This window comes from Mastacembelus armatus, unplaced genomic scaffold (assembly GCF_900324485.2).
Source record: "Mastacembelus armatus unplaced genomic scaffold, fMasArm1.2, whole genome shotgun sequence".
In the NCBI taxonomy this organism is placed as follows: Eukaryota; Metazoa; Chordata; class Actinopteri; order Synbranchiformes; family Mastacembelidae; genus Mastacembelus; species Mastacembelus armatus.
Window position 1 is genome coordinate 1,905,931 of NW_022872938.1, and position 23,531 is coordinate 1,929,461.

Sequence of the window (23,531 nt, forward strand, 5' to 3'; positions counted from 1 at the left end):
AGCTGCTTATAATTGAGAGAACTTGCCAATGACACCAGTGTTGTCAGCCCTTGGTCTTTTGACTGTGGAAGACAGAAAACACTGCACTAATGGGGCTGTTCCACTAGCACTACTCAGCTCGACTTGACTCGTTTTTTTCTGTTTGCCATTAGGGGATATTACCTGGTACCAGCTATTTTTTTAGTACTTTGTCAGCCGAGGTTCCAAGCGAGGTGAGCCGATACTAAAATTTGACATCAACAGACTGTGGACCATTGACTGGCCAGGGAGTGACGTAACTGGAAGAGTCATAAGCACGACGTCCAAGTGCGTCTGACATAAGAATCAAAGAATCAATCGATTTTTTTAAAACCGGTAACCGTGACCATTTGTTTTTCCATTTTTATAGTCTTTAGCGAGGCAAATTGGTAATGCTACTCGCAAAACAACACCATGGTTCTACGAAGAAGTGCAATCGTTTCTGTGTTTGGTAGCATCACAGCAGTTTCACACCGCCGTGCTATGACGGCCCTGCCCAAATTGAGGTGGTACTCAATTGTAATGGAAAATGACCAAAACTAAGTCAAAAACTAGAGCCAAGTAGTGCTAAAACTGTGATGGAAAAGGGGCATAAATGGGTGATACTGTGAACTCAACTGATCTGCTAAGCTGAACGGCCAACCAGAGCGGTTTCTCTCACTAAAAGATCCACTTCTGATTCAGCTTGCCAAATTTGTTAAAAAGCTGCCAACAGAAGTTAGTGCCGGTGGCGCTGACATCAGTTTGTTCAAAATTTAAAAAAATAAAATAAAAAAACAACACACACTTGTTGATTTGGGTGATTTGTGGGAATCTTATACCTTTTTTGTGCTGAAGAGGGACTACTGACCTTATCAAGTGCTGCCACAAAGCCGGCATCATTGGTGAAGGCAGACATAACCAAGGCATTATACTTCTTATGGACATCCAGAGTGGTTTGGACATACACTTTGGGGTCCTGGAAAAAACGTACAGAACTTTGGGTCAACCATAGCCTACCTACCTATTTACCCTCAACAGTCACCTGACTTTTGCCACCTTTTATGCCTATTTACTATGTCTACTTATTTCTTTGACTGATCAGTAGAGTGTATACTGATGCTGCAGCTGAGCACTAAAAAGTCCTGCTCATTAAAATTGTTAACCAGTAAAGACATGATAGTAGTGAGCTCATGTTGGTGTGTAACACATTGGTACGTCCCATCTGTAAAAATTATTTGTCACTACAATGGTTTTCAAAAATGATTTTCACTGCAGAAGGTTTGGATCACTGCCTTCTTGTTAATGGACACAAAGTAAAATACTGAAAATTGAAGTTGGGGGAAAAGTGGTAAGTACGTTGAGGGCGGCCTCTCCACACTTCTCGATGGCGGCCAGGCCTTGGTTGTGAATGTGAGTCTCGAGAAGTTTCTTCAGCTCGCCCAGACCGTCAGTGATGCGTGACACCAGGTTGTACATCCGGCCCAGGTCTAAGACAAGACGTGACAGTTTTATCAACTAGGATGTGAATTTTAACTAACATCAAAAGCTGATGACATCCTTCCAAATAAAATTTGGTGTGATCAGTCAACAAAAATAGACTTTTAAAAAGAGAAGGAGCCCCATCTTCTGACTGTTCCTCTTTCGTTAAACAACATAATTAGGTTTGTGAATGTGTGGGCATGTGTTACATAATTATGTTCGCTCTCTGTAATTCTAACATCAATGTTAAATAAAATTTCAAGCATTTATTTGCAGCGGTAAGCACACACAATGGTAAAGTTAATATTATGACATTTCTAAAATTTAACAACATTAATGGCTTAACAGCTAAAATGACCCTTTTGCTTGCTGTGTGGTTATTGTGTCTGCACTCTGCTATGGATTACAAAAACATGACTAACACCTAACCCTAACCCTCTGTGCATGACAATTTTAGACTGTCCCAGTTAAACTTATAAAAATATTAATATTTTAAGATGCTCAACATAAGTTAGAACAAGGATTTCAATATGTCAATCAACGGCAGGCTACACCTGTAATTTTAATATGTTTGACATATAGTCACTGCTTCTGCTGCTCAGCTCTGTCAGGATGTCATTGCTATGAAATATCAGCACTGTTTTATCAGTTTAGAAATATTGCGTTTATTGATATTTGTGACTGGTTAAGATCAGACCGTATTTCATGAGCACTTCATTTTTCTTGGAACTAACTTCAGAACTTTGTTACAACTTAAAAATGACATTTGGGACTCAGTTTGGCTTTGATTACAAATCAGTAAATACTATGAAATACAAGCCCTACCAAAGAAAATAAGTCGAAGTTGGAGCTCTAAGTTGCTGTTATGTTAATCAGATAATTTTCAATTCTTGCAGTGTCAGTTGACACAGTTGTAACAATACACAGGCTTAAAAAAACATAAAAAAATAAAAAATAACACAGGCTTACCTTCATTCTTGTCGGCATCCAGAAGGTTCTGAAACTCTGTGTGGAAGATCTCCAGGTGTTTCTCTATGAGAACCTGCTCACACTTTCGGGCAAGTTCATCCTGGGTGGATTCATGAAGGTAAACCTGAACACGCCGCTGCTCCTCAAGCAGACGGGCCTCCGCCTGGGGGAAACAAAAGAAAGAGGGGGAGTTTAAAAAAAAAACAAAAAAAAAACAAAAAAAAAACAACACACACACATATACAAATAAATCCATAAAATGTGCATAGGGACATATTTTTCCTCTGAACAGGATCATCACCGTCACTTGCAGTGAAGCATTTGCGCTAATGATGCTGTTTCAAAAGCAGCAGAAAAACTTTCATGAAATCTGCCATAAAGTGCTGAATCCACTCATTCATAACTGTATGTGGTTGTAGTGGAAAGACGGCACACCTTCTTCATGTACTCAGTGACGGGGTTCTGCTGCAAGAACTCTGTGCTCTCACGTGTGTAGAAACGTTCTGTGTCAGTAAGGAACTGACATTCAAAGTACTCTTTGTAGACAGACAATGTGGGGCCTTTGGCGAAGGCGTCCTCTTCATTCAGGCCCAGTTCAACTGGAGGAGGAGGGGAAGGTGAGACACAAGAACAGGTATTAATGTAAGGTGTTATACTTACCCTAATGACAATTGGTGATTCAATTCAGTTCAATTTTATTTATATAGCACATTTCAAAACAACCGGAGTTGACCAAAGTGCTGTACACATTACAAGTCAAGCAACATCAAAATATGTGCAAGCAATTGTAAAACAAAACAAACAAATACTAAAAAAAACAAAACAAAACAAAAAAACAAGATAGAACAGCACAAAAACTTGTAAGTAGTGGTTGACCGATGGCCGATGTCGATAGAAAGAGATCAGGGAAGACAAAAATAATGGGGGTTTTTTTTTCTCTTTTTACATCAGAAAAAAATACAATTCAATAATAACAAATGAAACCAATTTGATGCACATAAATGAGCATTTATTTTAATGAGTTATAAAAATATTTTAATTGTTTCAAGTACAAAGAAGCACAAAAATTCTTCCACAGCAGCCATACTAATAAGGCTGCCTGATCAGCAAGATGTGTCTGCAGACAATTATTAATTGGTCTTGCAAGCTAAGACATCAGCTGATGCCAATTATCAAAAAATGCCAAAGATCGGCTTGATTAATGAGCCAACTGGTCAATCCGTCGACCACTACTTGTAAGCTCAATTTGTAAAAATAAAGTACAAGTCTATGTATTGAGAACAAGGATAATGGATTGAAAGAGGAAGGTTATTCCAAAGCTTTGGAGCTGTGACCGCAAAGGTATGATCTCCTTTGCCCATCTGAAGATATAAGGGGTCTAGAAACAGAGTAGTGGCGGAGAACCTCTGAATTGTACCCAGGTGCACATGCATACATATCTTGATTGGGTAAACAAAATAATCTTAAAATCAGTATGGGGATGTAAGTAATGTAATGTTTCCCCCTTTTCTGGTACCAATTAGGAGGCTTGCAGAAGTATTCTGTATCAGCTGCAAATAAGACAGTGAGAACCGGTCAATACCCAAGTACAATGAGTTAAAATGATCCAGTCTTACGGAGATTAATGTGGTTGGTACCAATCTTCAAATCATTGAGAGAGGATGGTTTCTCAGCTGAATATAGCATCCTTTCACCAGAGTTGATTTGTTTACCAAATTTCAATTTCAAATCAAAAATGATTCCTGGCCCAGATTCTAAGATTAATTTGTTAATTAATGGCTAGTTGAGCTCATTGTGATGTTGGAGGGACCAAAAACATTCACTTTTGTCAGCACTGCAGACAGTGCCCTGTTGGCAACCTGATCCTTGACATGACTTAAAAGAACACAGCACTCAAACTGTACCTTTTTACTAAAAGGCTGGATGACAAGCATCACTGTGCTGGAAATGTGGGGAAAGTTCTGAAAGTCCTCACAAATGGCTGAGGTCATCCCATGATAACAGGCAACAAAGGGGTTCAAAATTGATTTCACAGTGAGGAGCAAAAGTTTGGATCTGTGGATTTGTTGGAGATGATAGACGAAATAGAATAAAATTGTCAATGAAGGCCAAGTCATGAGTCCTGCAGACTTAATGAAATGAGATGTAAGGGCTAAGGATTCTGGAGAAGTGAATGGCATTGTTGCTGAGTGTTGTACTTGAGATAAAAACACATTGTTTTAAAAAGTTGATGACAAAGTTAAAATTGATTTTGGTTAATTTTGACTGATGGACCGCACCATTTGTTCCACATGAACAATGATTGTAGTGATTGATGTTGGAGGAAAAGGAAAAAAACCTGGAGTTTTTCCAGTATAACAGAAGCTGAGAACCAGTGTGACTGCACTGAAGACATTGACTGTGGAATCACTGACTACCAGTTTACTAGGGGAATGAAGTGGTTAAAGGGTTGAAGGGTGAATGATGACAAGACAGCACCCATTGAGTGACCATTGACTGGGGCAACTTCGTCAGCTATGGACAGATGGTCTGCACAGTGGGTGTTGAGAAGTCTGAATGAGGTTCATCTTTAGCAGGATAATCCTCTACTGGGTCAGAGTGATGGGGACCTCCAGATCATCTGATCACGGTCTCTCTAAGCCACCTAAAATGGGAGGTTGGTCGACTGCCCTGTGCTGATGGATCCATGTCATCCATCCTGCAACAGGTGGGAGGAAGCAGCTAGAGCATCCACTGAAGGGCAGACGAAGCTACAGTAGCGTCAGGCAGGCGGGCCAGAGCGTAGCCAGACAGGTCACAAAGCGGTGAGAGAGGCAAAAGCCTGCCAAGTTCCTCCTGCTACTGCAGACCACCACATCGGCTCAGGACGACTGACGGCTGGGAGTGCAGCAGTTGGAAAGCTAAATGAAGGGATCCCATCTGCATCCTGGGTGGCTGCCCTAAGCGAGGCAATCTCTTTGGCCTGCTTCACAGCTACGTTCATAGTGCTGGACAGAAGAAAGTCTTTCCTCTGCAGCTCATCAGAAAGTCGTCAGATACCCTGCTTAAGGTCAGTGATCTTTTTGTTAGCTTTCTGGAATAATACACAGTCCTCACAAAGTATAATTAGCAAAGTTGTAAAATAAAGGCTGATTAAACACCCTAAGAAAAAGTGATTGACAGACTCAAAAATAAACAGGAAACTGCATGTACCTGTAAAAATGTACAAAAAATACAAATCTGTTAAAAACTGACAAAAATAAGACTGGATACTGTTTTATTTCTTTTGCTGGGGGTATTGGCAATAGGAATGAGCAAAACTATTAAGGGTTAGGTCTATGACTTTAGTAGGAAATCTGGGCTGGGGAATCTGAGTTCATTCTGCCCTTAATTATGGCACAATTCATAAAATTAAACATTAAAATTAAAATGAAAAGCGATCAGAAAAACCTGCCTTCCTTTCATTGTTTTTATTTATTCTTTATTTTTCCAATCATGTTTTCTTTTTAAAGAAACCAATCCATCTAATTGAACCACATGATTCAACTAATATTTTACAATTACCCTCATAAATATACGTGAGTACTTAATGGAGCTCAGGGTTATGACTGCAGGGACTTCTACTCGTATCTTTTGATGTTTGCCTATAATAGAATGTTATTCTTCACTGTACTTATAGACCTACCATAAGACTGCACCACTCCGCTGATCAGTCTGGTGTTTATGGTCTCGCCATTCCTTTCTCTCTCTATCAGCTTCAGCACAGCGTTTGTTACCTGAAAGAGATATGTTAAGGTCATGATACTAACTTCTACTATGACAAAAGTAAAAGTGATGCAATAAGAAAATCAAGTTTTGCCAATGATAGTAATACTAACCTAATAGACAAGAACACTGAACAGTGTAAACTGCATTACTTTAATATCCTTTTTGTAACCCTTTGTTATTTCTCACTTGTTTTCTAGAAAAGAAACTAAAAAAAAAACCCACCTGTTTGTTGAGGGGTCGGAATAAACACTCCCTCCAGGTCACAAGTGCCAGCTGGAAGGAAACAACAGTGAAGGCAAAAGTGTATGTTTTAGAGGAGAGAAGAAAAAGAAGATTAACAGGAGGTAAAAACTTTAGGCTACATGTCTGTTACTGTGATCAGTGTCATCCATCTCACACCCAAATGCTTAGAAATCAAACTTAATGATTTTTACGTCTTTCAATGTGTCATATGGTGGCATGCATTCATTTAACATTCATTTAACATTTAACAGAAACATTCATTTAACCCAGACTAAAGAAAATACAAATACATGTATTCGTTGATTTTACAATGAAGTGGGCTGATATTATATTACTGCTATGAAATCTTTAAATATACACCAGCTACAATTAAACACATGTAACTTAGAAAACATGGAATAGAAGCCCATGCAGATAAGACTTACAGAGTAAATCTCATATATGCCCTTGCGCCCCTCATCACACTCTCGTCTGACCCAGTGGCGGTTAAGGTAAGCACAGATCCCATTGAGGACTTTACTGGAGAAACGGTAATCCTCCCACTGCTGGGTGTAAAACTTCAGCACACACTCATCCATTAGATCTTCTCCATCCTGAAAAGGGAAAAAAAGAGAAGAGGAAATAAACAGTAAGAAAAAGCAAGCCATTTAGGACTGTCAACAAAAAACAAACAAACAAAAAAAAAAAAAACCTAAAATAATTCACCTTAAGCAAGCTGGTCAGATAGTTCTTCAGGAACTCCTTGAGACGCTTGTAGAGCTCTAGGCCTACAAACTGAGCCCCACCTGGAGTGGTGGACTTCTTGGAGGGTTTGGCGAGAGGCATAGAGCCTCTACCCTGGCTGGACTGATGGACACTGGTGCAATAGTTGTATACATGACTGGGGAAAAGGCTAAGGAATCACAAAGACACTATACATCACAGACTAAGGTGCTATAATCGACAATGACATACTGTCGACAAATCCATAAGTCCAGTGCAACTTACCTTTTGATTTTTCTTTAAAAAAATAAGGCGACTGTGGCAGATATATAGACAGAACCACAGACTGTGTTTGCACAATTTAAGTCAATCTGGTGATCCACCTTCCACAAAACCTTTTAAACTATTTTTACTACAAACTCAGATTTAGACCAACAGCACTACAGAAAAAAGGGTTTTCTATTTGTGAATGTAACTTCCTCTGACATACAACAGTCAGTAACTATGTTAAAGAACAAGATGGATGATTTGAAGCAAAGACTTGTTTTCTTCAGGACTCTGGTCCACTGGATGTTCTTATGGTGTAACTCATGACGTCAGCATACTGCTTTAAAAAAAACAAACAAAAAAAAACAACACACATCAAGGTTGCCTACAAACTAGACTGGAAACATACAGGTATATTTTGTCTGGTTTTTTTTTCCCCAGGACCTGACATTTTAAAATGATTAAACACATTAGGGAATCAACCAACACTTACAAGCACCCCATTAGCCTTTCTGTTTCACCTCTCTGAAACGTATTTCAGGCAAAAATGCCTGAAAATGTAAATTATAAATGAAGGAAATTCAGCTTTGAAGTCAGATAAGTAGTTTCTGCAAGTGAATAGGTTTGAGCCAGGAAAGTGTTTCAGTCTCTCTAAAACAGTGATTTTAGTATGGTAAATAAATATTTTGGGGTTTTAGAATATTTTCATGAAATTGTCATTGATTTATTGTAAAGGATCCTCAGGTGTTTTGAAAGGTGCTCTATGAATAAAATATATTATTTTAATAATTACTATAAGACAGACTTGAATATGGGCATGAGAAAGACAGTATTTAATCTTCATGTTATTGTCTCAGTTTTCTACAAAAACTAATTTTTATTGTGATGTTTTTAAAATCAGCAGACACCCACTGCATCAAACTGAGTGCTCCCCTTTATTCTTCCTTTCCTGTATCAACTAACAACTGGCCTGTGCTACATTATGTCAAAAACAGGGGGCAGGTGTGACATAAGTGAATAAGATTTATGAACCGGCCAAACTGTAGTTTGGATGTTTGAAGAGCATCAGAACCTCAGATATGTCAGACAGCATCTGTCCAGGGTAGACAGGGTGCTGTGAGACCTAAAATTTGTGATGACAGAACATTACCACTGTCACCAAAAGCTATGAATCACAAGATTTGATGGCTTTGAAGGTTAATGCACACCACTTTCTGTATTGTCTTCATAGGCGCCTTCGCCAACTCCAATGCATCATTTTCAACCTGTAAGATTTGGCTAACGCAATATAATAAACACTCTGCAGGGTGAGAACCAACCAGCGCAGGTTAACATCCATCGTGAAATTTTCACAGAAACATACAAAAGTCCATGTCATTGCACGACTAGAAGTTGATCAGATTCAACTTAATTCGCACATGCATGATCAATACTTCACTTCCTTCCATTTAAAAACGTCACAAACATCTTTGTACGCATGAGTGGCTGCTAGATTTGAAAAACTGAATAATAAATTAACTAATTTAACCATTTAATGTAAAAATAAAATCAAGATGCCGTAAAACTTATTCCCAATTGACAGTCATACAAATTGCATACATCACATAACAAAAAAAAAAAAAAACACTGCTATAATTACCAACCCCATTAAACACATCATTAAAGTTTTAAATGACAATTAATAGTAAGTGTAGCCCAGCTATTTTTATTAATGTTAATGCAGTATAGGAATTCGTTTTGTACTATTGTATCATTCCACATAAATTGATCCTGAACTGAACGGATCCTTTGTTATTGTAATTTCTATACAATTCTATGATGTTTACAATTTCACATTGAACACAGTGCTTTAGTGTTTATGCAGCCTGTGCTTAGATAGTTGAACCAAGTTTAGCCACACATCCATAGCCTTTTGTGCATATGCCCATATAAACGCAAATAATTCCTTTAGATTCATGGCTATTCCTTACAGCAAACTGAATGAATGAGAGAGTAGAACGGTAACTTTTCAAGATGAAAAGCCACGCATGCGTAGACAATTTTGACACTTTTTAAATGGAAGGAAGTGATGTAATTAGTGCACACGTGTGAACTAAGTGGGGTCAGACTGACTACCGTCTTCTAATTGTGCAATGATCTGATTCCTGTGTTTACTTTTTTTATTCCCATGGCAGATACATTTGGCCAATAAGCAGAGCACATTCTCACATGGCCTGTAGTGACAGATTTTTGTACAGTTGGTACAATTTGGCATAGGATTTGAACCAGAGTAAATGAAGACCCTAAAATACCAGCAAATACTAACATATGTGACCAATTTTAGTTTAAAAATCTTTTATCAATAAATGAAAGTATCTGTTGATTATTAAATTATTCAGGTACAAGTTCACCTACAAGAAGCGTATTTGTAACACTCCACATAACATTCAAAAGGTACAATCACACAACATCAGCCTTCGCTGATCTCACAGGATACGTGTAGAGCTCCATGTAGCGTGACTTGGCCATGCTCTGCCGTGTGTACACCTGCTGGATGCCAGCGCGTAGGTCGTCCCATATCTGGTCCAGGCCTATCTGTTTCAGTCCATGGGGGTTCTGGGTCCTGTTTGACGACATCGTCCCCTTGTCCTGTCCTCTCCCTAATGAACAATACCCTCCCTTTCCCACTCCAGTGAGCGATCTTCCCCAGGCTCCTCTCCTCAGTTAATTTTGATCCTCACTTTCTCTGCTCTCAGAGTGTGCAGTCCATCTGGTGGCAGAAACAGCACTTTGGAAAGTTTGTTTCTGAATCTGCACGCCTGGGTGGCGCTGTCTGCCACTCCTCCACATAAAAGCTTCAGTACCCCTCACCAGATGATCTGTGAAGCAAATGAAGTAGACACAATATACAACGTGATGCATAATCTCATTTGAGCTTTGCTGATGACAGAAAACAAATAAGACAAAAGCTGATGTTATCAGGATTAATTTCAAACTCAAAAAAAAAAAAAAAAATTACGGAAGCTCAAATTTCCTCTGCACTGTCAGTAGGAAGGTTATATAGAATTATCTGCCAGCCCCTGGCTTTGATTCCTGTGGACATGGTGTTGACAGGACCTTGGCATCCGTCAGCTAATGACAGATAAGACACTACAACACTTTGACTTCTTTCACCAGTACAGTCAAGGGAGTGTTCAGATGGTTTTCCTGCCCACTTTTAGTCACTGGTCTAAAAGCTTCATCCAGGCCTTTAAGCATTTTAAACAGCTGTAAACTTAATATGAACAGGGGGAATGCTGCATTAAATTAATACATAAATGAATGTAGCATAACGATATCTGAAAATGCACTGTTCAAATGTGTCAGAAATATGGTATCAGGTCATGACTATACCACTATCACAACAGTACACTCAGCGACAATGATGCCAAACTAAGAAGGCCAAATCATTAGGACTAATTGACAGACCTGAAGCTGTAATTTCATCCTCACCAAAAGGACACAAGAACATGAATACATGCTTGATTGTGCTGAAGATTGCAGCATCAACAACTTTCAACTCACAAAAGGCAGGGAGAATGACTGTGATAAGACAGATGAAACACAAAGATCAAACACCAACAGACCTACAGACCTATCAAACTCTGTAAGAACAACTGTGCACAAAGTGTAAAAAGCATGTATGTACACAGGTGGTAAGCATACAAAAAAAATGTCAAAGTGAAAATGTTCAGTCTGATCTAAATTAAACGACAGACCAAGTGATACAACGCCAATGATCAAAGAATTCTCTCTTTTCTGATATTTTATAGGTTAACTGGTTAAAGATTCATTTCACCATTCATTTCAATAAAATGTCTATGAGGTCACAGTGAAATCCCAAAATATTTAAGCAGAGTCATCAAAACGACAAACCAAAATTACGCAGCTTTCTGTGTAATAGAAGCCTTAAAAAACTGGAGGGAGACTAGAGAGAGGGTGTATGGGCAGAAACTGCTGTGTAGATGTAGGCAGCGCTACTATATTTAGAAAGTCCAGGCATGCAGCGCTGCCGTCTCTGGACATTCACAACTATTAGGACCAGAGACTCAGGACGTGACCCAAGTGCAATAGTGTGTCAGGGAAAGAGGGAGGGAGCTGAGTGACCTGCTCCATTTACTTCCTGACCCTGTTGTCGCCTGCCTACAGTGAAATGAACATGTCACGTCTGAGCAGCTTCAGTATTGTGGCAGTGCTATTTTATCTGCTGCTTATAAAGAATTGTGCCTTTAAATGAGACTGCAAATATGTGTTCATGGCAAGGGACAGAAAACTGAATATTATATCTACCACTGCTAGAACAAAAAATCATTTTCATCAGCAATTAATCTTGTCAAAATACTGAAAGAATTACCATCAACCGTTCTTAAAGTCTTTAATGACATCTTCAAATCTCCTGTTACCTCTAACAAACCAACACCAAATGACATCATGCTTTACTGACATTAACACTGAAAGTACCACAAAGAAAACCAAAATTTTAATTCATGTCAAACACTTAAACTTTATTTATTCAGGACTTCAGATATTCATTGTTTATAAAATGTCAGACATTAGGGACAAGAGGTAATGCCTAAAAATTACTTTTGTTTGAGCAAAAGTCTAAATACATCTTAGTTTTCTTTTTACAATATAAAAACCTCAAAGTTGACATGCAACTGTCTTGACATTGATGCTTGATAAATGAACTAAATGTTTAGCTGCTAATTGATAGGACTGCTCCTAAAAGTGGACCAGTTGATACGGCAGTGGAAGACTTCAAGTTGACCTGCACTTTGTGGTCGAATCATCATCAGCTATAACCTTGCATTATGGTTGAAGCATGAAAAATCTTGATAAACGTGTTGTATTTTTTAACATGTGGTGATGGTAAAGCTTAGGTCCAATTTAACAGATTGCCATCTTGCTTATGAACTAACAATATGGGTTTCTAACTTAAATGTTTTTAAATTACTCTGTGCATAGTTTCAACCTTTAAAAGCAGCTATAATGACACTACTACTACTTTTTGTGCTCCTGGGACATATTTATGTTTCCAGAAAATCAGTGCACATATCTATCCACTACTTTATTCTTTATTTTAGTGAGTGAGTCCATTGCGAAAAACAGCTGGGGATGCTTATTATCCAGCTAAAGGCCATTAAACCACAGGATTTATCCATTAACTAATTAAAAAGAACACCATTAAAAACTTGAAATAAAAGCATAATTTTACAGATGTGGCATTTTTGTTTGTCATATGTTGCACATCATGACCTATTCACCAAATTTGTACCATTGATTGATTTTTTTTTTTTTTTAATTTAAAATTAATTGAACCCAATGCCTTTAAAAAAAAAAAAAAAAAAAAAAAATCCCTCAAAAGTGGGCATGAAGTTGTTAAAGGGTGGGTGCTGATGTGTGCACGGTGTTGGTTAATTTGATATTCCCTGGCCAAAGAAAAACTGAGGGTGACACAGAATCACAGGGCACCTATACCATAGAGGTCTGCTTTCCCTGATGAACCTCCTGAAACAGGCAGTGTGGTGGATGACGATAGCGTCCCCAGTCGCATCAATTCAAGCTGCTGGCTCCAGCCCCTGTAAACCCGGGAGCAGGAGGTCTTGGGGCAGGGAACATAACTTTAGCAAGAAGGTTAATGTTGACTAACAAACTTTGTTGTATAATGGGCTTCCTATCCAAACAGGAGTGCATGTGTGCTCTGCAGTAGACTGTCTCTCTTAGAGACAGCTGCTTTAGGGAAGTGCCACAGATACAGTAGATTTTTGTTTTAGGATGGGGCAGGCAGGTGGGTAACAGGGCGATGATGGGTGGTTTATTGATGAAAGATACCACCATACATCACCTGCCACCATACTAACCCAACAGCAAAATTTTATTAGAACAACTGGGTTTCAACCAGTAGAGACCAGATCATATAGGTATTTATAACACAGTATGTACAATTCATATCTAAAATCAACTGTGCACTAAAATGTCAAGATTTGGATCTCAATCAATCAACAACACTACAAAATACCCATATACCTTGATTTTTATGTTAAAATAGTTTTGGGGTTTAGTTACTCATCTCAACTTTTGTTTTTTATGCATATTTAAAGAAGATGATGGATTAAAAGAGAGCCTTTACAAATTGAGTAAGTTTATGTACGAAAAAAAAAGAAAGATGTTACATTTCCATAAACCTCAGGTGTTTATTTCCATTCCTAATGTAGTCATCATTAGCTCATTAAGGATTTGAGAGGATTCAACTGGCTGGTGTGTTATATGATGGATACAGAGCCATTCTGTCGGTAGTGAGCCTACACAGCTGAACCTGGACTCTAGACCTGTTTCAGCCTCCGCTCCTCTTCAGAGATCCTTGCTCAACTGAGAAAGGTAGCCCTACCTACATAAGGTGCTCGTGCAGTTGCCATAGCAACTGAACCAGACAAATACCTCCATGTAGAGAGGTCTTGTGTGTTCACATTGGCAATGCAATCATATTTCAGGCTCCAGAAGACGTTACATATGTGCTGCAACTGTATCTGACCTATGTAAAAGGAAGTGGACGGCTCATCAAGTGGAGACAGTGTCTAGATAGTTTGTTGTGAAACTAGAATACCATGTCTGGTCATCAGCACAATGCCACGATCAGCATGTTCCTCCTTCACATGTGACATGAAGGCAGCAGAGTTCAAAGTTCGTAACTTGTTTTGGAGAAGGAATACTTAGCCTAAATATGTCTTGAGACACAACAAGTCTGTCAACAAGGACTGCATGGGGGCTTATGAGAGAATATAGCATACTAGGTTGTGTTTATGAATGTGTTTTTTCAAACACAGAGGCAATAAACTTTATAGAGGCAAAAGGAGCCATTAACACTAAAACAACATACATTAAAAACAAGAATAAAGTCAGTTCAGACAAAATAAGGATGCAACAATCAAATACATCACATATCTGTATCGATACTGACCAAATTTAGCAAACTGGATATGTATACAGATTTATTGTCAATGCCATAAAATTCAGTGCTTCCACACTGAGCTACATTCAGTCAAAGAGATAGCAACTCAGTTTTTAGCTCCAGAGCAATGAGTGACCTTTGAACTTTGCATTAAAATGATTTAAGTGAGCTAACAGATGTTAAATATAGAGAGAAATTGCAGATTGATGCAATTATTTCAATTTGAACCTGTTTCAACCATTAAAAGCATTAAAAAAAAATTATACGATTGTCTCATGAGAATAATATAGTCAGCACAATGACACATTTTTTACACTACAGAAAGAAAGAAATTAATTCTAATAATGATGGATTATAAGACCTACGGAACACTAGCACCACCAAAAACAAATAACCACTATCAAAAACTATGGAAGGACAAAAGAGGCTAAGAGAAGATGCAGAGAGGAAACAAAAAAAACAAACAAAAAAAACCCCACCTTTTTTGTGTTGTTTAAAAAAAAAAATGTGTGCAAATATATTCCTTTACACAGATATAAAAAGATTCACAAAAATAAGTTCTTATATTACGGTATGCAGCAGCAAGATGAAATCAAAGGCAGCGCAGATTTTTATATTAGAACATCCAGGTGATAAACAGCCAAACTGGTCTCTACATAAAGTAAGTTTCATGATGCAGGCAATACCAAAACTCAATCTTGTGTGCTTGCCTGTGAGTTGAGTGCAAGAGGGAGATTTGCTGAATGGAAAGGATGCAAAGGGTGGCGTCAAGCAAAACGAAGGGGAAAGACATGGAGAGCATTGTACATGGGAAAAAAAAGCTCAGCCTGCTAAATCAGATTATCCTGGTCACCGTGTGTCCTGGCCAGACTCAACAACCTAATACCCTACATTTAAAACACAGACAATGCAATCTGCAACCATACAGATGGAAGAACCTGCCATTTTTACTAAATAGAGAGCCAGAAACACATCTTTGATTTCAGAGATTGAGCTCCATAAACCTTTAAAGCTTGTTGACAGAAATAAAAACAAAACTGAGGGTGAGTAACAAGGAGGAATAACGCTTTAGCTGAATCTGAATCCCAGTGATGACTATTTCTTGACATGCTTGTAAGGTGTGTGTGCTTGTGTGTATGCAAACCAATCATGCTGGGTTAGGCAGTGCGAGAGGACATTTCATTAGTGTAAGCAGCTTTTGATTTCTGTTGCTCTGCTCAGCATTCAGTAGAGCAGCCAAGCTGAGACTCAGGGCCCTCTTGGATTGACTTTATAATCACTTCTCTCACTGGTGTCACTTCACTGCATCTTCATATCAGGTAAACAGACCTAGATGGGTCAGACAGCGTGATCATTGGTTGAATGGCTTTAAATAATAAGGCTAAGGATTTTCTTTGTTTTCCACAAATTCTACACAGTAAGTTAAACCAACAATACATTTATCTACTCACAGTAATACCTGTGAATCCAGAACCTGGTTTAGCTTATTTATCTCTACCATAGACCTCCACTCTCTAGAAAATAATATAGTAAAAACACACCTGTGAGCCATACCACTGCACAGGGTGGCATGTTTCTTTCTAATAAAATAAAAGACCAGTCTTGTTTTATGAGCTCCAAAGACTAAGATCAGTCCTCACCTTTTTCAGTCTTTAAGACAGAATCAACTGTGCATGGATGTGAGCAATGCGTACACTACATGGTAGCAAGTACATAATAGTTCTACATAGAGCTGCCCAAGAAAGAGCACTACTCATTTTACACTGCCAAGTACAAGTACAGTCCGATTTCAGAGAAAGTAACAGTCAGCTATACTCAGCACGAGTGAACTTTTGCAAGAAGGCATATCAGGGGTAACACATGCTCCACACAGTATAAACATCACTGAAAAAACTGCCTTAAATATACATCTCCTACTTCAACATTCCTCTCAAAGTCACAGCACAATGAATATCTGAACATAACACACAGACTCTACAACATTAAAAACACTACAAAAGACAACTAGCGGTGCAGATGGTATTTTTGTGTTATTCAAGGCTATACATGAGGACTGAGTGTCCATGCTTCTCCTCAAACTCCCAAATTTCATGAAAGGTAAGAGAGGACATGAAGATTGTTGATGTCATGTATATAATAACAGTAAATCTACAATATAACAGTATCTGTGTCAATACTGACCTAACATTGGATATATGTACAGTTTTCCTTTAAGTTATATTCAGTCACACCAACTCATTTTTTACATTGACATTGTTACATTACCTTAAAATGATTTCAGTGAGTTCACAGATATTGAAAATAGAGGAAAAAAGACACCACAGTATCAGAAAGCACTACTGTGAGAGGAAAAACTAAACTGGTGCAACTTTAAATACAAATATTGCCATCTGTGCTTATTTTAAATAGGGATGCCCCGAAATGAAAATTCTTGGCCGAAAACCGAAAAAGAGGAAACCAAGGCCGAAAACCGAAACACCGAAAGAAATTATGCCAATTATTAGTACCATTGCATTTATGGCTATGGCTGTGTACTAACTTTACTAAAATCAAGGCATTGCAATTGCATAAATTAATATTAAAGTTTCAAAGAATAAATCAATTACAAATTATGCAAATATTTATTTAGCACATTGCAACAATGCAGTGAAGTAGCAATCGGAATGTTTGAATTTCAGGTGATAAATTAAACCCGAAGTGGAGAAAGTCTTTGCAGATGCACCCCCTCTTGAAATTTCGGCATTACATGTTTTGCAAATCGCTGTCTGCGGGTCTTTCTCAGATACACTGAAATACGTCCACACCGCAGACATGTTGCTTCAGACAAGCACGTGCAGGTCGCGGTTTCTGTTTGCGTCATCACAACATTTCAGCCGTAATGTTTCGGTGATAAAAGTCTTTCGGTGGCCGAATATTCGGTGCATCCCTATTTTAAACCATTTAAAACACTTTTGTGACTGATGTCACCTGAAAGCATCAGTCAACCTCACAACTACATTATAGGGAGAGAAAATTCTAACAATGACTGAATGATTATAACATTTAAGAAGTATTGGTACCACCAAAAACAAATAGAAACCAGTATAATTTAAAAAAAGTCTGTAATGAAGAATGAAAGTGCCAAAATCCTCATGAAGTAACTAATTTTTAAACATCGTCACCATGTATAGAAAGAGCAGCGTTCTTGGTACAGTAAAAATGAAGAATGAATATGTTACAATAGATGTATAGCTTCTGTAAAAACCTTCAGGTCTGCACAAACAGAGACTTATCATAGCACTCAAACAGATTGATTCCAAGGGAAAAAGACATGTCTAAACAAGTACAATTAAGCCTAAACACACAATAAATATACTAAAACAGACCGTACTGTAGTAATTCTCCAAAGGGGGCATTACTGAACAGCTTCACTTGTTCGGGTCAGCATCTATCAATACTATATACAGTAATAATACAGTACTACATAATACAGTACTAATACAGTAAACGATCTGATTTAAATTAAAAGACTGATGATTTTCTATTTTCGTCTATTTTCAAATCCCATACAGACAGACAAAAGCCAAAAATGAATTTCATGTAGAGTCTATAAATTCAGAAACCTGTTTAACCTCTTTAACTTATTCATATGTACCGTAGACCTCAATGTGGTCCAAAAACTATTAAACACACACCAAGTGACCCACACCCCTGCACTGAGTGAGATGTTTCTTCCTTGCAAAATGCGTGGGGTATGTCATACATAAATAATGAGCGCTAGAGACTACAATCGTTTCCTACAATTCAGAAAGAGTCGCCCTGTTCACTGTCTTCTGCCAGCCTCTAGGACCTTAGCACATCAAGCCATTAGGCACTACAGATCTATGAACCATACAATCCAAGTGAGATAAGTCTTTTCAATACATAACAGGTGCAGAACCTGGATATAACACTTTTAAAACTTGAATTTATTCATTTTGCATTCAAACCTAAATTGAACTTAAGTGCTGGGTGGCTTTAGAAAAACCTGAACATACACTAACCCATTATTTGATGTGATTGTAGGGGACCTCCACAACTTTCCCATGACTCATCCAAAATAAAATCAAATGAATGTGAATTTAATATTAACTGCTGACTGACTGAAAACCAAGGAAAAGGAAAGAGCCCTTCATCAACCAACACCAACCTTTTTTTCACCGAGCAGAGGAGACCACACATTTCCCCACATTGCCTGGTCTGGAAATTAGGAATATTTAACCCTCCGGGTCTTGTCCAGGTAATCCTGACTGTGGTGCCCTGTGTCAGGACCTTCATTCGTGCAAGACGGCAGCAGGACAATCTGTTCCGTTTAAAAACGCTCTGTGGTGTCCTCTTTTTAATCGACACTTCGCAAGCATCTCACAAAATACGATTAAACAGTATATTAAACAATTTTGAAAATATTTGCTGGACTCTTTCCGCGCCGAGTTGCCAAAGGAGTCTGAGATTACTACGCAACACAGCTACATAGCACTAGCTCCTCAAGCTCGATTAGCTAGCTAGTTAGCTTGTAAGGCTAACTCCGCTGCCTAGCGCTGAGCGAGCTGGCATTAAATCAAGTAGTTAGTTTCTATTTGGGTCGTAATTTATTTATTCACTTGGATGTACATGTGCTGTTCAGATTATATTTAACACAACAGCTGCACTGTAGTGAGCTAGCCCCAACAACCAAGGACGTAATATCTGCTGTGTTGACGGTGTAAAATGGCAGCCTAGCTCCTTGGCTGCTCAATAATGAGTCAGGAAAACAGCTCACTGAGTTAGCATTAGCCAGCTAGCGCTGAGCCACATCGTCGTAAGACCGCAGTCCTAGCTTCGCAACTCTACAGATGTCCTCTTACCATTTTTAGGCGGTCGCTGTTACAGTGAAATTGTTGTGGCGGTGGATTTTCGGCCGCTCTCCGTGTGTGTGTGTTTCCCAGCCGCTGCTATCTCCAACCGCTCTGCTCCGTCCGCACAAAGATCAGCAGCCACCGACTCATGCTGCCTTTAGGCGCTGTCGGAGATATAGGCACCAATACCTACGGAGCCCTCAATGATTTTTATTCATCTGTACCGGGGGGGGGGGGGGGGGGTATGTAACATGCAAGAATAAGAATACTGTCATTGGTTGTCAGCCAGCAATCTGTATCAGTGTTGCTAGATAAATAGCACAGTTAACAGACCAAGTTAAGTCGGCTCTCCACACTGTCTAATTATGGCCCATAATATATCGATAGCTGTGGTTGTGGCTGTAGTGATGCCCGTGCTCTGGCTGATATAATTCTGTCTGAGGCATTAGTTTATGATGGGTGATGCACTACATGGATACTATTATCCCTTTGCCACCACAGCAAGGCAGAGCAGCTGCGGCTAGGTTCACATCCATTGAACATATAAATTTAAACAAAATATATTTTGGTTTAACTAAATGTAATCTAAATATTTGCATCATCCAGCAGCCTAACACACTGTATCACTGTCTCTCCAGCTGAAACCAAATATTGTTGGGATAGACCGCACTGCTGCAGAAGTTCCCACAAATGTTCTGCACTTGTAGGTTTCTTTGCTTTCACTCTTCACCTGGAGAGTCTGGAGACTGTGCTGCTGTTCATCATTTGTTCTTTTCTTCCACAGCCTGGAAGTAGTTTTTGTCTCATTATCCTGACTCCCTGTGTTCATTGTCTTTTCCTCACCATTATAATAGTAAAATCCAGTACTACTACCTGCTGGGCTGTATTGTCCAAATAATACTTCAGTGTAGTGTAGTAACACAGTCTTTTCCAACACTGCCTTTATACACTCACAGTTTGTTGGAAGGACTCAATAAAAGCTGGGACACCTGTAGGAACAGTTTGCATCCAATTTCAAGGCTTCATTTACTTCTGTACTGTAAACATGGAAATGACAGGCTTTATTATATAAATACAGCTTTGCTTCTCTTATGCCAGACACTGAAACAAAATCATTTACACTGATTTGTAAAATAAAAGTTTTCAACAGAATTTGAATTTTTTTTTTTTTAAAAGTCTTTAATACATGAACCCTTTAAAAAATATTATATTTATAGTCTGTGGTTTCTCTGGGCAGATCTAATGCTTTCAGGACGTCTTCATCATTATCTGTCTGCCGGTTTCAAGGTGTTTGGTAAGGAGTGTTTGTTAAGGGTTTATTGTTTTAAATAATCTTCTATTTAGTATTTTTCAGTGGTTTTGAATTGTAATCCTCATTTATTATTTAGTAGCTACTGAGCAAAAGAAGTGTGTTACAGATGTTGCTTTATATCTGAAATTTTGCTGACACCTGTCTTGTGTTCTGCCAAAGAGATTTCTAATCTTAATTAGGTTTAGTGGTAAAATGAAGGTTAAATGAGCATTTAAAAATAGGACCACTTCTTCAGCAATAAAAAGTTGGAGTTTACGAAGATCCCTTGAATGCAGCATAAGCGTCACAGAATGGCGTCTCTAATATATGGAACTCCTGAGTGTTCAAAATTAAATAAATAAAAAGAAAGTTATTACTTGAATAAAAATACACATTATTTAAATAAATATATCAAATTTTATAATATGACCATGAAATTGTAAAATAAGGAAACACATCTTTAAAATTCTGCTTATTATTATGAAATTGTTTTCTTTATGCTTGTTTTCACAATAACAGAGTTTATTGCAAATCTCCCTTTTTTTTTAATTGCAGCTGTTTTTATTTCAAAATCTTGTTTTTCCAATGTCGGCTTATATTTCCTAATGCTGTTTTCCTGTGTCCTTTTTATTCCTTCATAATGCCGGTTTTCAGCAGAATGACTTGTCTGTCAATCAAGGCCGGTAGGCTGGACCAGTTATGTGATTGGCTAATCGTATGTTTCAGACATAAGCAACAACACAGTGATAGTGTCGATTTAGGTCTAGTGTGTATGGTGGAGTGACTACTGCAGTACAATAGGTGGTAGTATGCACCTTAAATAATAAATGCAACTCTGGTATGCAACCTCAATGTATGCTCTACTATTCAACAAAACCGAAATGGGCGAGCTGGAAAGACAGATGGCATGGTGCTGTTCCTGCTTAACTTGACGCATGTTAACTGGTTATACTTGTTATGAATCACTCAGACTGCTCTCTCTCTCTATGTGTATGTCTTACCTGTGTTTGTGTCCCACATGTACCATGGAGAAAATCAGGTTAAAGATACACACCTGCTCACTATTAGCCAATCAGAGCGAGACCTTTATACAACACCAAGGCACCAGTTCATACATCTGTGCTGATGGTACAGGAAGTTCCAGCTGATGCTTCTTTTTACTTCCAAGTGTTCTCCATGTTTGTCTCCTCAGTCTTCTGATTTCCGTGATCCACTGTCTTTGTCTATCCCGTCTTTCCAGTCCTTCATTAAAAGTGATTTAAAAGATGGTAGTGTGTTTGTGACCCTGAGTTTCTTGGGCAGGTCATTCCACAATTGGGGAGCCCGTACAGAGAAAGGTCTCCCCTGGTCTTGATGAGTGCTGGGCACTGTTTGGGGGTTCCTGCCTCAGCAGTTCTGCTATGTACCCAAATTAACTTGTGATAGTGTGTCATCAACCATGTTTCGTGTTAAAGTTAGAGAAGTATACACTGTGTGTCTATGTACTGTATGTCTTCACCACAGCAGTATTACTGAGCAAATCTGTTCTTCAAATGAGACATTTTTGTTGATTGGATAGTGTAGAATACACACAGGTGGAGAAAACTACAGTTTTTTTGGCTGTGAAACGTTCTGTAAAGTCAGTAAGTGTCACCACTTAAAGGTTTATTTGTCTTTAAACCAGAACTGGACTTTGGCTTGTTCTGGTGTGTTAAACTGTTTGATCTGAGCGCGTTTGAATGGTGGAAATACACATGTGGACAAAATTGTTGGTACCCTTCCATTAAAGAAAGAAAAACCCACAATGGTCACTGAAATAACTTAAAACTGAGTAGGTAGTAATAAATAAAAATTTACTGAAAATTAACTAATGAAAATCAGACCAAGCTTTCGTATTCCACCAGAATAATCAATTTTGTCAGCCTCTTCAATCATGACACTCTACTAGGCTACTCAGAAAGATGCCCCTTCCTTCTTTAAGAGGTGTAGTGTGTATTATTTTGGCAGATACAGCCTGTAAATTGAGTGTGTGTATGTGTGCATCTTTACATGTGTAAGTGTGCTTTTTTAGAGCACAAGAGAAAACACGGGCAGTGACACATTGAACATAAAATAATAGTTACCAAGAAAAATTGACAGGGACACATAAGAAAATGTCTCCTGTGTTTGTCACACTCAGATGTGCTGACTCCAAGTGCCAAAGCCACTACTTCAGGTGCTTATTATATAGTCATAAAATTGCTAGAGTGAAAGCTGCTAAAATGCTTATCCTGTGGTTTGTATGAGAAGTTTGCTCTTCCTCACACTGCACCTGCAAGATGCTTTTATCTGTGGTTTATGTATCCTCTGTTTGTTTTTCTTATTTCTCTCTGCATATTCATATCTTCTCACTAACACTAGTTTCAGCTTTCCTCTGTGGGCCTGGCTGAGAAGGCTTCTGTTGACTTAGTTGAAAATCCATGTATTGATGTCTCCTGCTGTTATTAGGTAGTAGAAAAAGTGTACAGAGCCACATTGGTGTTTTCAAGGTCGAATATGCAAACACAGCTAATCTGTAGTCACTCCCATGAAGTTTTCATTCATCCATCCATTTTCTATACCCCCTTATTCCTAACCACGGTCTCAGGGATCTGCTGGAGCCTATCCCAGCTCTCTTTGGGTGAAAGGCAGGGGTACACCCTGGACAGGTCCCCAGTCCATCACAGGGCCACATAGAGACAAACAACCTCACACACTCACACTCACTCCTATGGGCAATTTAGAGTCACCAATCAACCTGACATACATGTTTTTGGACTGTGGGAGGAAACCGGAGTACCGGGAGTAAACCCACGCACCAAGGCATAGGGAGAACATGCAAACTCCACACAGAAAGGCTGGGTTGCGAATCTATGACCTTCTTGCTAACCACTCAGCCACCATGCTGCCCTCCCATGTCTAAATTATTATTGCAAGTAGAGAGATTTGTTCTTCCTTCCTTTCTCACTCTGTGTTGACTGAACCCTGGTGCACCCATAAGCATTTAAGGAGACTT

General features: G+C 38.6%; 1 protein-coding gene across 2 annotated transcripts in view; it reads right to left on the reverse strand.

Annotated features, from left to right (window-relative positions):
* The window catches only part of LOC113129684 (cullin-1), a 33,538-nt gene extending 14,146 nt beyond the window's left edge, over positions 1-19,392 (reverse strand). For both annotated transcript variants that reach the window (XM_026305711.1, XM_026305712.2), the window contains exons 1-10: positions 19,237-19,392; positions 9,884-10,265; positions 7,144-7,318; positions 6,864-7,031; positions 6,418-6,468; positions 6,113-6,203; positions 2,884-3,047; positions 2,449-2,611; positions 1,357-1,487; positions 869-976 (exon numbers count right to left, since the gene is read on the reverse strand). In XM_026305711.1, coding sequence (XP_026161496.1) covers positions 869-976; positions 1,357-1,487; positions 2,449-2,611; positions 2,884-3,047; positions 6,113-6,203; positions 6,418-6,468; positions 6,864-7,031; positions 7,144-7,318; positions 9,884-10,023 — 1,191 coding nt within the window. In that variant the 5' untranslated portion in view covers positions 10,024-10,265; positions 19,237-19,392. The remainder of the gene's footprint in view (positions 1-868; positions 977-1,356; positions 1,488-2,448; positions 2,612-2,883; positions 3,048-6,112; positions 6,204-6,417; positions 6,469-6,863; positions 7,032-7,143; positions 7,319-9,883; positions 10,266-19,236) is intronic.
* Between the last annotated feature and the right edge of the window lie 4,139 nt (positions 19,393-23,531).